This window comes from Amborella trichopoda, chromosome 8, assembly GCF_054954075.1.
Source record: "Amborella trichopoda isolate Santa Cruz 75 chromosome 8, AtrichopodaSantaCruz75HAP2 v2.0, whole genome shotgun sequence".
Classification (NCBI taxonomy): Eukaryota; Viridiplantae; Streptophyta; class Magnoliopsida; order Amborellales; family Amborellaceae; genus Amborella; species Amborella trichopoda.
This window is the reverse complement of record NC_142343.1, coordinates 15150585-15165884: the sequence shown is the minus strand read 5'-3', so window position 1 is coordinate 15165884 and position 15300 is coordinate 15150585. Positions and strand designations below refer to the sequence as shown.

At 33.7% G+C, this 15300-nt stretch overlaps 1 protein-coding gene across 18 annotated transcripts in view; it reads right to left on the bottom strand.

Moving 5' to 3' along the window:
* Positions 1-13315, bottom strand: part of PPL1 (PsbP-like protein 1) — a 29835-nt gene extending 16520 nt beyond the window's left edge. For 3 of the 18 annotated variants that reach the window (XR_016061320.1, XR_016061322.1, XM_088874547.1), the window contains exons 1-6: positions 13083-13315; positions 12875-12977; positions 10432-10526; positions 10202-10345; positions 9904-10026; positions 9741-9812 (exon numbers count right to left, since the gene is read on the bottom strand). Coding sequence is in view for 5 of the 18 variants with exons in the window: in XM_088874547.1 (XP_088730673.1) it covers positions 9741-9812; positions 9904-10026; positions 10202-10345; positions 10432-10526; positions 12875-12977; positions 13083-13280 (735 nt within the window). In the remaining 13 variants the exon portion in view is untranslated. Of the gene's footprint in view, positions 1-9740; positions 9813-9903; positions 10112-10201; positions 10346-10429; positions 10527-12874; positions 12978-13082 lie in introns of all 18 variants that reach the window. The other 15 variants (XR_016061321.1, XM_088874548.1, XR_016061330.1 and 12 more) reach the window with 13 other exon arrangements.
* Positions 13316-15300: the final 1985 nt, after the last annotated feature.

Below are 15300 nucleotides of genomic sequence, written 5' to 3'. Positions count from 1 at the left end.
TGGACCCGCAATGGACAGTGCCGTCCATTGCGGTTCCGCAAGAATTTTTGGACCACCACGAACCTAGCATGTTTGTGGCGGTCGAAAAACGCACGCCATCTAATTTTTTCTAACTACAATTGGCCTATGGGCGAAGTCACTAAAGCATTTTGTCCATAAACATTGTGTAGATGCTTCCATATATATATATATATATATATATATATATATTTAGAAAAAAGTTGGGATTAGCCCACTAGCTCAAATGAACATATGAGCCCAACGGCTCAGATTGAATCTAGACCGATCTGACGATCACGGATGTCTAGTAGTGCTTGAATTTTATTTATTTTTCTAAAAATTCAAATCATTTGAAATTTTAGGTGTGAGTTCTTCTCATCAAGGTGCACCTAAAAAAAATTTAAAAAACATTATCCGTAACCAAAAAGACCAAAATACCCCCCGAAACATTTCAGGGGTATTTTGGTCAATGTTTTTCATGTGAATTTTTTTTTTGATATTTTTCGAAAATTCACCTATTTTTTATGAACACACGCTTAAAATTTCAAGTGATTTGGATTCGTAGAAAAAAAACTAAAATTCAAACACTACCAGACATCCGTGATCATCAGATCGGCTCAGATTCAATCTGGGACGTTGGGCTCATATGTTCATATGAGCTAGTGCGCTAATCCCAGCTTTTTCCATCTATATATATATATATATATATATAGATAATGCAACCGTTGTATCATAGTATCATGCAACGATACTTCTAAAAAACCATGTTTGTGGTATTTGTATGACCCCAAATTTTGCACACACACTCTCTGCATCTCAATAATCAATTCCCAAAAAAAAAAGTTCAATTTGAATCCTAGATATGGTCAAATGAGTCCCCTCCAAAAACGAATCTAGACCATTCATTTTGTGAATTTCAAAATCTTAGCTTTTATAAACTCAAAATCATTTTTTTCTTTTTTAACATTGTTCATCTTAGCCTTTATACCCCCCATACGTTCTAAGAAGAAAGATTTGAATATCAATCTCATCGATTATCATCAATCTTATAAGTATCATACCAAATCCCATCAATCCAATCATTATTCATGTTTTTCCTTTTTCTTATTAATGACTAGATCTCTTTGCTCGTGTATATATATATATATATATAGTACAAAACACCTATAGGAGAAAATGAACAGTGATTTCGCCTACCCTCATCATCGTTCAAAGTTCATCGCACAGTCACGATTGTCCGGTAGTGTTTCATTTTTCATTTTTTTTCTACAAATCAAAATGACCTGAAATTTGGAGCTTGTATTCATCAAAAATAGGCGAATCTTCGAAAAATATTAAAAAAATATTTTACATGAATAAAATTGATCAAAATATTTTACATTTTGGGGGTATTTTGATCAATTATTTCACAAATTATTTTTTTATATATATTTATTAAATGATATTTGTGACCTCCATGTACAAAAGATAAATTGTCTCTTTGTAGACAATGCCATATATATATATATAGGAAAACTCTTCCTAATGCCTATAGGCGAAAATGAACAGTTTTTTTTTCCTACCCTCATCACCATCCGAACTTCATCGCACGGTCACAATTGTCTGGTAGCATTTTTCTTTTTTTTTTACTAATCGAAATGGCTTGAAATTTAGAGCGTGGGTACATCTTAGTGAGCGTGGGTACAAATTATTTTTTTTTATATATTCATTGTTGTCCCTTAAATTTCAAAATGGGTGGTTGTAAGAGTCTATTGAATAAACACAAAGTTTCAAAAAAAAAATCTCGGACTTCGTGACTCACCTCAAGCCATCCAATTTGACATCTAATGAGCAAGAATGATTGTGACCTCCATGTACAAAAGATATATAGTCCCTTTGTAGACAAACCCTATGCGGACATTAAACTTTCCCTCAACCGATTCAAGCACGGATAAACGAGGCAGGTTGTATTAGCTAGGAAACCAACGTAAAACTTTGCTAAAACTTACCGTGATGATATATATATATATATATATAGGAAAAAAGTTAACAAGCACTTAGCAGCTATAATAAATATTAATATCAATGGAATCCTAGCCGTTTGATCTTCTTCGGGTGGTTCAAAATACATGTCACTATCTAAATTTTAATCTTTTTTCCAGAAATCGGATCGTGATGAAATTTTGGGCATGTGTACTAAAAAATAGGGCATAAATGAAAAAAAATATAAAAAATATTTCTTAAAATAAATTGACCAAAATATCCCTGAAAAATGATGGGGGTAATTTAGTCATTTTAAATTCCTGAAAGTATTTTTTTATATATTTTTATATGGTGTGCAATAGTGTTAGGTACATATAATTAAATTTTCATCTTAATCTGATTTATAGAAAAAAAATTAAAATTCAAATAGTGATATGTATTTTGAACCACCCGATGAAGATCTGACGTTTGGAAATCCACCTATATTACTATTCATTGAAGCTGCCAATATTTGGTAGCTTTAGTCATATATATAGGAAAAGTTATAAAAACGCGTATAGGCAAATTGCTACAGTGTTTTGCCCCACAATGGACATGCTATGAAAGCGGCATTGAACAGAGCCACAACAGACGGCGCATGATCCGTGGCGGTAATAACAAATTCATAAACACACTTTAGCTATCCCAGTAAGGGATACTAACACAAAAATTGAAAGATTAAATGAAATAGTATAACAATTAAATTTTACAAATGTCTAATTAGAATCTATTGGTTCTCAGACAGAACGAATAGAAAAATAAATAAATAATATAAAAGAAAAAACTAAAACTATAGAAAAAATAATATTTACAGATGGAGGAAAGGAAATATTTAAAAAATTTACTCCACAAATAAATAGAAATATTAGTTTAATAAAACCCTCTTTCATTACAACCCCTTCCATTCCTAACGCGGTAAACATAGAAAAAACACCATTAAAAATTAAAGATAACGTAGAACTAATCAATTATTATAAAAGACAATTAATAATAAAAAATTAATGTTTAACATAAAATAATCAAGAAACTTCCTCTAGATCAGACTCAGATTTAGACTTGTCTTATAAAGAATACTTCGAAAATGATTCAGATAACGAAAATTATATCAATGCATATTCCAAACCCAACCATGTAACCGAAAGTGCTCCAAAAAATTATTACAAAAGACCAACAACTTTAAATCTTCAATTTGAAGAAAAGGTGACATGTCAACTATCTCTTACTCCGGAGATACTTTTGTTGAATGGAATATTGATGGTCTATCTGAATACCAAATACTAAGTAATGGAATGTAATGCCGTTTGGATTAAAAAATGCTCTTTCTGAATTTCAAAATATTATGAATGATATTTTTGCCAAATATAGAGACTTTATCATTGTTTAAATAGATGGTATTTTAGTATATTTAGATTCCATTGATAAACACTTGAAACACTTAACTTTATTTTCTAATGAAATTTAAGATTAATGGACATGTTGTTTCAGCAAGGAAGATCAAGCTTTTCCAAGTATCACTTTTCTAGGAAATAAAATTGATCAAGACACTACTTTTCCAGTAGTTAGAGCCATTGGTTTTGCTGATAAATTTCCAAATGGCATTACATTCCATTCATAATGTCTGAAAGGAACTGTGAAAGCAGTTTTATATTTATCAAACTCCTTAATCTGTATTTGCCAAAATCCAGATTTCATATCAAATTTTGAGAATATTTTTTAATACTGTATCCTAGCTATTAGGTCTTGCATGTTAGGTATAAGGTGTCTTATCCATTTTAAAACTTTATTTAAAGGTTTATAATTTATTACCAATCTGGGTACTCCTCTTTCTAATTCTGCGGCAATTTCTACATAGAAAGCAGCACATGAATAAGAAGATTTGCTTTTTCGAATTAATTTATTTTTTAATGGATCTTCTATTTCTTTTTGGCATATTTCTAAATATCTCTGGTTCATCTGTATAGGTCAAGCTTTAGTAGGGATTTTATCTTTAGTAAATCCATCTATATATGGAGTTCTACTAGGCGTTTCTTCTTGTGCCAAAATGGACTAGGCAAATCTGAACAAACCTCCTTTTCTAGAAGTTCCTTGAACTCATCTATTTTTCTTTTAAGATTTTCATCTTTATCTAACCTTTCCTTTGTTCTAGTTCTATTAACAGATATCTATAATTCATTTGTTTTAGTATTAATTGAGTTTTGTAATTCATTAATTCTTGTTACTCTTGGTTTCTCACAAAAATTAGAAGTAATAGGATAGTCTCTTATCCTTTCATGAATTCCTCTTTCAGCAACAGAGAAAGGTTGTATCATGGTCAAGAATCCTCTAAAATAATTATCCGTTGGAAATCTTTAACTAATTTCTTTTTCTTATGGATTTTTCTATCCCTATATTTATAATCTTTTTTATGATCTTTTTGCTTATGTTTTTTGTGTCTTTTATCATACATTCGATTATTTTCTATTCCGAAATGATAACAAAAAACTCCTAATTCTCTTTTATAGAAAGCTTGTTCATTCTTTATCTGTTTTCTAATTTCATTTGGGTGCAAAGCATAATTACTACTCTATTTATTTTTTGAGCTATTTCTCCATAGCTAAATTCAGAAATATGGATTCCTTCTTCAAGATAGAGTTTTACCTTTTCACAAAAGGATCTAGGTAATCCTGAAATAAATTTGTCTTTCCAAGTTACTGCAGCACAATCTACTAGTTGTAGAAGTCTCATAGTATATACATCCTTACACTGTCTATATTCATATAAAGTTCTACATCTAAGAGTATGTAATAGGTCTCTAATTTTTCTTGTATTTCTTCTAATTTACCAGAAAAATTTGGTACTATTACTATGATTAATGTTCTAACTGCATCTTGAGTAGTGAAACCTTGTTCATTTACTATAGGCTTATCATTATCATTTGAGGTTACATGAGTGGGTAAAAAATTTCTATCAGCTTCTGTTAAGTAATTATCCCACCATCCTTTTAATTGCCCAGTAAATCCTACTATGATCATTTTTACAATAGAATCGTCTTTATTTCATCTAATCAAACATGCATTAGAAAACATAGTCATATTTTGGAAAACATCTATTACTTGGCATTCAGATAAACCATCAATATTCCAATCAACTATAGCATCTCCAGAGTAAGAGATGGTTGATATCACCCTTTTCTTCAAATTGAAGATCTAAAGGTGTTGGTCTTCTGTAATAATTTTTAGTTTTAGCAGTTTGAGTTACATGGTTGGGTTTGGTATAGACGTTAATATATTTTTCATTATCAGAATCATTTTTGAAGTATTCTTCTTTATAAGACAGATCTGAATCTGAGTTAGAGTCACAGGAAATCTCTTGATTATTTCTATCAAAGCATTAATTTGTTTGTTATAAATTTTGCCCTTTATAGAAAAATTAGATAATTGATTAGTTAATAATTCTACATTATCTTTAATTTTTACTGGTTTAATTTCTAATTTTACCGAGTTAGGTATAGATGGGGTTGTAATAAAAGAGGGTTTTATTAAACTAATATTTCTATTTATTTGTGGAGCAAATTTTTTAAATATTTCTTTTCCTCCATCTGTAAAAACTATTTTTTCTATAGTTTTACATTCATCTTTTATATTATTTATATTTATTTCTATGCGTTCTGTCTGAGAACCAATGGATTCTAAATAGACATTTGTAAAATTTAATTATTCGACTATTTCATTTAATCTTTCAATTTTTGTGTTAGTATCACATACTGGAATAGCTAAAGTGTTAGTTTATGAATTTATTATTACAGGTTGCATAGGCGAATGTACCGCTTCTATTGTATTTTCTATAGCTTTTCAAGTTTTAGTTATTTTTTGGATAGTTTGTACTTTTAATGTGATTTCTTCAAAATACATATTCTTAAACCAACTAAAGAAAAATACATGACACTTATTTTTTCTTAAGTATAAAATTATTCTTGAATTTTATCTCTTTCTTCTTTAGGAAAATTTTTAAAAAATAATTTTCTTTGATCTCTATTTTCTACTGAGTAGAAGTCTTTTCAAAGAAATTTTTTATTTATTTCAAAAGAATTTATTTCTTCATCTAGGACTATAGCATTAACAAAATTTCTATACACAAGATAACTAACTCCTATGGGTGCTTCTGTTTTATTATTATTATCAGAACTAGATTCTTCTAAAATTTTATCTTTTAATTTTAGTGAGTTTCTAGGTGGTGCTTCTAGTCAAGGTATCTCATGAAAAGTAAGTTGCACCTCTCCTCTTGGTAATTCTCTAAATATAATCTATTGCAGCCCTTTGGAGCTGTCTATCACCTCCATGTAAGGTGCCTGGTAGCAGCTTTCAATTTTCAGGGATTCTTACCTCTTCCCATTTAATTTGTTTTGGTATTATGGTTTTACTGTGAATATTTGACTCAAATAGAGTCATAAAACCTCTTGTATTAATAAGTTTATTATTAGGATTAAGTGTATACTTATATTTTGGGATCTAGGTATCTTTTTAAACCTTGGGTTCTTACGGTTAAAGTAAGACCTTTTAATAGGTTGGGATCACCTAAGCTTACTATATAATTAGGGTAACAAATAAAGTAAACTGAACCTCGATGTAAACTAGCTTCTATGACTCCTAATAAAGAATCTTGAAAATCTAAATGTCAATTATCCTGAACACAGGCTAATACTGTTGTATTAGACCTTGTTTTGTTAGGGCTACTATATCTACTTGTAAGGTACCTATATGTATGTAGTTATATTTTTTATTTTCTTTTAGCAATTTTTTATCAAATAATTGTATGAGTGTCTAATCGTCTCTTAATGACAAAGTTTTTTCTATTGTCCTAACCGTGTATTTGGCTCAAAGATTGACGGTTCCAATCCTATAGATACTAGTGGGTGATAGGTCATTTTCAATTCGTTGGGACAACTAAAGATTCAAACTCCTGCTCTTCCGTATTTAGTATGAATCCAGAATTGCTGTTATCTAAAACTTCTTGTTCTAATTCGGATTCAGTCATAGTCTAGTTCAAAGTCTCTACCTGACCTTTAGTTACCACGTCCGACCTGCCTAAGGCTTAAAACGTCCTACCTAGCAATAACCGCTTCAATGAATAATGAACTTCAAAAGCCCTTAGTCATCTCAAACGGGTATACAATGGCCTCCCACACTGATTAAATAACTACTTACAGGTTGGCTTCCACCCTCGACTATCGGTTGGCTTCCACCCTCGACTATCGGTTGGCCTCACCTCCAGCTGCATTTTAACTTTAAACAAAACTATTTCTAAAACAAAACTAGATTTCGGAAGTACTAGTTAGTAACATACTCTAGTTAACAACCTAAGTACTGAAGTTGACTTTAGCTAGGCTGTAGACTGGGTTCTAATCGGAATGGGCATTTTAAACTACAAGTTTAAACGGATTATTAGGCTATGGTTTGGATCATCTTTGGCTCTGATTTGGATCATCTTTGGCTCTGCCTAAAGGTTTATCTGATCATTTGGCTTTGTTTTGGGATCGACTTTGGCTCTTATTTGGATCTCTTTGGCTCTGAATCTACGGGTTTATCGGATCATTTGGCTTTGATACCATTTGGGACCAAACGTGTAAAAACTAATAAAATACAATTAATAAACAAAGTTGCTCTGATACCATTTGGGGGTGATGTTACACCCCATGTAGTGGAATTTAATGCTCCATGTGGGTGATGTTACACCCCATGTAGATGTCACATCCCTCTTAATGACCAAAAATACCCTTACTAAAGAAAAGCTCTATATACAAAACAAGGGTATATAAATGTCCAAATTTTGTTGAGTACAATGATAAATTACTCCATGGTGTGAGCACCCTAACATAAGCCATATATATATATATATATATATATATATATATATATATATAACAACAATCAAATTTAGTCATTTTTCCACCATTACATAGGGAAAATCTTGTTCTTATTTGCTAGATATATCATAATACAATAAACATATAAATCTCCCAAACCTTACAGGGGATTCAGAAGTTTGATTATGAAAGAACATATCATCATCATCTGAGCCTTGTCCCAACTATTTGATCGGCTACATAAATCTTGTTTCACCATTATGCTTTATTAAGAGTCATACCCTGAGTCAGACTATAAGTCACCATATCTCTTCTCACTACGTCCATTATTGTCCTTTTGGGCCTTCTCCTTGCCCTTTTAGAGCATTTCACTTGAACCAAATTGTCCCAACTAACCAATGTTGTATTGGATTTATGTCATACATGGCCAGCCACCTAAGTTTACTTTCCTTTATCTTGTCGCCTATTGGAACCCCCTAAGTTCCCCTGGATGTATTCATTGTGAATTCTATCCTTTTTTGTCTTACCACTCATCCATTTCAACATCCTTATATCAGCCGTATATAGATATGTTGTTTCTTGACCATCCAACACTCTGTCCCATAATACATGGCTCGTCTTACACTGTCCTATAGAACTTCTCCTTCAATTTCATTGGTGTACAGCAATCACATAAAACCTTGGATGCATATTTGTACCTTGCTCACCCAGCTTTAATTCTATGCGCAACATCTTCCTCAATCTATCCATTCTCCTAAGTTATCTATCCAAGATATTGAAAATAATTTCTTTTACGTATTTATTGGTCATCAATCTTAACTACTTCCTTATTTCTACTCTTATTATTACTAAACTTGCATTTCATATATTTTATCTTAGTTAGGCTAATTTTTAAACATTTATAATCTAGAGCATCCCTACAAATATCTAACTTTACATTGATGCCAACTCTAGTCTCATCAATTAAACCATGTTTCCACAAAGAACATACACCACAATACCTCATCCTATAGATGCCTAGTTAACTCGTTCATAACTAAAACAAAGAGATATAGGCTCAATGTTGACCCCTAATGTAGGCCGATTGCACTGAAAATTCACTTCTCTCCACTAGTTGTCATCATACTAGATAGTGCTCTCTCGTATATCTCTCTCACCATGTCAATATATCATCTAGAAACTCCTTTCTTTTCAAACACCCACCAAATTAACTCTCCAGGTACCCTGAGGTATGCTTCCTCTAAATCAATAAAGCCCATATGGAGGTCTCTTCCCTTCTCCCTAATCTTCTCAATCAGTTCTCTAAGTATCAGTTCTCTAAGTAGGAAAATAGCTTCAATTGTTGACTTCTATGGCAAAAAATCGACTGATTTTCTGATACACTCATTTCATGTCTTAGTTGTTACGCAATCACTCTCTCCCACAACTCCATAGTGTGACTCATAATTTGATCCCTCGACAGTTCGTACCAGTGGTTTAAAAAACGGATCGGTGCCCCAGATCGGGCACCTCAAAAACCCATCCGGATCGATGAATCGACGATCCGGATCGCGAATCGGCCGAATCGGTCCTATTAAGCTTTAAAAAAAATCCAAAAAAATTATGAAAAATCATTATAAATGTTATTTTTTAAGAATCTAATAAGAAAAACTTTCATTTTTAATCAATTTGTGAATAATTAAGATGTTCTTTTCTTGTATGAACTTATGTTAACCATTAAATTTGAATCGCATAAAACAAAAAACATAGAATTACCATGGATAAAGTATATAATCATACCTAGACTACAATAAATAATGGATTAAAACTAATCATATGTATTCCAGAGGGTAATACATGCATAAACTTGCCATGTGTTTTTGACTTGTACAACATAAAGGTCTAAGGGAGAATTAACCTCTTTTGCCTCAACTAGCTTAGTTGTTTGTGAGGGAGGAGCCAAAACCTTCTTAATCAATGCCTCAGCAACCTGGATACACAGATCTCGACCAGGATATCAAATAAAGGCAACAGCATTTTCTGCTTTAGGAATTTCCAGCAGTGGTTATTGTAATTCATACCTCCGGAGGTGATCCAAGGTCCCGAATATCTTGTTTACTGGTTGGCGCCATTGTAACACTCACACTTTCTAAGGGCTCAATCACATCTTTGAAAACCTTATCTTGCCCCCGAATGACCACTTCCTAGTGAAACAAACAAATATTATTCATGGAGATGTATGTCCTTCATCTTGAGAATCATAGATAAAACAAGTGCCAGAATAGTGACCTAAAAATATAGAAGCAATGAACAGTCATTCATCATAGATATAACAAAGGTTAGGAAAAAAAACAGAACAAAACTGGAGCTAAAACCAACCTGCCACCCAAATGGGTAGAGAAATGAGTATCCATCATTCTTGTCTGAGACAGCTTGAAATCCTTTTAGAGCTTCTGCAGCAACTGTGCCATACCAAGGGTGTTCTCTTAGGACATCCATCATTATCAAGGAACCAACGCACTGCATAATCAGCAGGCGTGCTTTCAATGCTACTCATGTAGGAAAATGATGGAGCAATGAACAGATTATAACAAGAAAGAACATAACTGAATTAACTGCTCACGTGATGGAGAAGCAGCATTAATAAGAGAAAAGCTAGCTGCAAGTGCTCCTAACACAAGAGTTTGACGCCTCGTAGCTGCATCTGCAAATATAAAGATCCAATCAGATGACAACAACAGCCAAGTGTCATTTGTTTTAATTAATTGTAAGAGAAAGGACATCTCTTGACTCTAAATCTGATACCCTGCCCTGCATAGAGTGCAAAATTAAAACTGAGGAGGATGTTTTATCAATAAACTTAATCACAGTTTTCCATTTTAGGCTAACAAAGACTGATGAAAAAATTATCGATGGGTTTTTTTTAGAATAATTATTATCAGGTTAGTTGAAGAGAGACTGTAGCAAAATTTATCTAGTGAATTAGAATAGCCCTTTAAAATCCCTTCCAAGGCAGGGATTTCCATAGAAGGAGAGATATAGAAGCATTCAGCATATATCTATACATGTCAGCATTACGAAAGTGTTCTTTCTGGAATGGCTCTAGCATATGTCAAAGAGAAAGTTTGGCAGCTCGATTACAAGCACAATAGAGCTAACATAGAGTCATAGAACTGGTGACTGGAATTCTTATACACCCTTAACGTGGGAATCACTTAAGACTTTCAAATAGTGCTTTCCCTACTCTACCCCAAACAAATTGGGTTCTTCTTACTAAAGAAGAAGAGGAGGAGGAGGAGAAAAAAATAGGAGGGTAAAAGAAGACTGCAACCAATCCTTCCAAAGGGTTCTAAGGGAGGTAACTTGGACGATCAAAAAATAGATTCCTGTAAAATATGCTTATCCCTCCAAAGGAAGAATGCAAAAGAACCATTTATAGGATAGGGGGAGCAAAACTTACAAAGCCCACTTGACTGACATGTAGTGAGGACCTCATGTACATACAGAAGATAAAAGAGTATATAGTGAGTTCAATGTCATTCTGCCATTGTGCTTCCTTTTTCACCTATAAATACAATGGGTGCGAACCCTCTCAAACCCCTCGTAAGTTCAGCAAAAAAAAAAAGAAAGAAAAATTGGGTTCTTCTAAGGCCACATATCTTGGTTTATCCCAAAAAGTTTCACGAGGTTTAGACATTGACAACGTCCCTTTCAGATAAGTTATGTGGCTATAGAGTTCCAATCCCTCTTCAATATTTTATGCAAGTGTGATGTATTATTTGAATTGCAACATTGGTGGTAGCTTGGCATTTATTTCTCATAAACCCACCATAGTTCACCAATGGATTGCAATTGATACCGTCCACTATAAGATATTTGAAGACTGTAACCAGTGATTTTGCTACAAATATTACAACCAGGCTCTTTAATGGCACGTCCTCCATGAATCTTATCTTGATTCACGTTCCCTCAACTTTCACACCTGATCCGTATACTCTCCAATCTCCAAATGTTGACTAACCTACCAAATTTAGAAAAAATAATTTACATTTGACACATGGACCTTACCACCCCTGACAAGCCACTCCCTACAATTTCGCTGCACTCATTTGTCTTTCAAGTAAACTCCATGCCAGAATACCAAACTTCTCATTACAGCAAATCGATTTCCTATTCTTTCTCTAAATGGTCATACAAACTGATTTTAGAATGTGAGGCAGTCTCTGGTCTCCACAACAATGAATTGAGATAACAATGATGACAATAACAATGTAAAAGTAAATGGGTTGGCAGTCAAAGTTATTTAAACTGATCCAAATTCCAGCCCCATAGCATAAGCCATGAACCTATTGAGAAAATTTTCCTCTTTAGTAGAAATGCCACTTATGTGTGACTTTCACTGCACAAAAATGTAAGCATCTTCTCATATTACTTCCCAGATCTAACAAATTTACATTGAAGCCACTTCTAATGCATTTTCAGCATTGTTGTTTCCTTCACCAATTTGGGGTCTGCATTGTTAAGAGACTTGCCTCACAGCCTCACGCCGCACTATAACTACAAATTCTAAAGGATCACTTGAAGATTCATTCATTTTTTTCCTGCAGAAAATTAACATGTGTCCATCAAGTACCGAGTACAGACGAAGTAAATCAAAGGCATTTTCCTCCTTCAAGGATATATTTCCAACACTAAATCTCCCAAGCACATTTCCGGTTACCATTAGAAAACACAAGGTTGAGTAAAATGTAGGTCAAAATTCCATAATTATACAATCCCAATTTACCAAAACAAGACTACAATATCATTTTCACATTTTTTTTATCACCACTCCAGTAACCACAACATTATAAAACGGGTAAAGAAATTACTCAAACATGCATCATCCCCATATTAATGAAACGGATGGAAGCATTAATTCCCACCAAACCACCAAGAAAACACACTCACTCTGAGGGGAAAAAGCCGTTTTTTATATATAACAAAATGACCGAAAGAGATAAAAAGAGCAAATAAACAAAAAAACAATGTGAAGAAGACCGGGCTAATTACCTTGTCTTGGAGGAGCCATTGTCTGTGGGGTGGAGCAAGCCTTTACAAGGAAAGGAACCCGTCTTTTACAGAATGGGAGAAGACATGCATGAGATAAACCCAGCTGAAATACAGTCAAATGAGTAAAAGAGACCATATGAGTCCCTCAGTCTCTCACCAAAAGATTAAGAAACACAGAGAAAGAATTACAAGAGAAAGAGCACCGAACCTGCAAAGAACCAGGCAATGGGAAGATCATTTGAGTGGCGGTTAGACTCTGCACAGAAGCCATCACTGGTCGAGTGAAAATAGGCGTAATGGTACGTAATGTACAGGGAAGAGGGAAGAGAGAGCCCCTCTCAAGGAATGTATGTGAAGGTCGTCTTTGTGGATGACGGGTTCGTTTATTTGTGTTGGACTTATCCATTTATCCGTGAGAAGCGTACCACCACATCACGACATGCTATAGAGAGCGAGTGGACTACTCTTTATGATGCGGATTATAGAGATTGTGGTTTACTGATATGTCATGGAAAATTTTGAGGTGGCAGTCGACCGGGTGGTAGGCGGTCCCTAAAAAACAGGGGTATGGGGGGGCTGAGCCAAGTCTGGGCCACCATGCTCCGAGGATCGGGGCTGGGTGGCTCCATGGCCAGCTAGTTTAGCCCTATTTTTTTTTTTTTTTTTTTCTCTTTCGTTTTTTTATTTTATTTAGTCTAGCCCCAATAGGGGCTAGGGCTGGACCACTATGCTTCGAGGGTCAGGGTTGAGCCAGGGGCGAACCACTATGCTCCGAGGGTCGGGGTTGGGCCAACTTGAGTGGGGCTAGGATTGGGCTATCCAGTTTAGCCCTCCTTTTCTTTATTTTTTCTCTTTTATTTTTTTTTATTTTATCTAGTCCGGCCCAAATAAGTCTAGAGTTGGGCCTGGGCCAGGGCCTCTTTGCCAAGGTCCAAGCCAGACCCGACCTAAGCTTGGGCTGGCCCTATTGATTTCAAGACTAAACTACTATACATAAGCCCCCGCCCCAGTCTGTCTTGTTGCCCACCCTAGTGGCAATATCTTAAAACCCGAAGATTAAAATATTACATAATTAAAAGTATCAAAATATACAGAAATGTCCGATTTTTGGACTTGATCACCCATCACAAAACTATCAGGTTCTTTGATAGAATTGAGTGATTCCCATTGAATGAGACTGATGTTGGGTTCCAAGAACAGGACTAGTCTTCTACCAAACCTAATAAGTAATTGCTCTTTAAAATATGGAAAACGTTTATATAAGGTTGCAACCTTAAAATGTAGAACTACATATGCACCTTAAAAATCCATTGAAAAAAAGTTTTTTTAATGTTGAAAAATCCTTTAATTGATCATCTTGACATCGAGATGTATGAATATGAAAAATAAAAAATAAAAATTAAGTTCCAAAAATAATGCATCTTGCAACACATTATGTAGACCGTCCATTTTCAAGATATTCATATGTTTATAGATCTACTTGATTTTAACCATTTTTGGAGTTTAAAATTTTATAATTAGATATAAAAATAGATTTTGAGATAATGCTAATAATTTTTTACACCAAAATTACGTGTTATGTTAAAATTTGGAGATGCGCCTTAATTGGATTGTTTAAAGTTGCAACATTATAGAAACCACACCCTTAAAATATTGCTCTTTGTGTATTCTCATTTTCCTATGGTTTTGTACTTGAGTTCTTGTTTCTCTTTCTTCAGTTTTCTGACACCTCTTTCCTTATGCTTAGGTAACTTCAAATTTTGTTTTGTTGTTCGCTAACTTTGCAATGATATATTCTTTCCTGAAATTCTGACTTTGGAATTTGATATACTTCGAGTCCTAATTTGTTCTCTCCTTGATTGTCATATGCAATGCACACTCTGTGGAAGTTTATATTTTTTTCCTTCTTTTGTTGAATCCGTAGTCTCTTCTCCCTTTAGTTTCAGTTTAGCTGAATTTGCCATGAAAGGATCGAGACTTCTTGCATTAAATCAATCTTTCGGGGGTTTAGCTGAATTAACATCGCCACTGATCAAGCCCAAGCTTGAATCGTGTGGTGTCTTAAACAAAATGAAACAATAGAAGAGGGGATCTATTCTAGTGTTTCATGTTGGATGTTATCAACATGAAACACATAAGAGGATCATTTTTCTCTTTTGTTACACATAAGAGGATCATTTTTCTAAGTAATTTGCCAATGTATTTTTTTATTTTAATTGTAACACAAGACTAGAAAATTGGACCTAATTAATATCATAATCCTTGGACTATCAAGACTTACTTGACAACCCCTTCTCATGTCAGAGTTTTGCATTTGAGTCCTTTTCTATGTGGATGTGAGCAAAACGGATTTCTGCTGACGTCTTTAATTTCATCCAAAATAAGAATAAAATGCCAACATTTAGTATGTTTTGTTTTAGTGTATC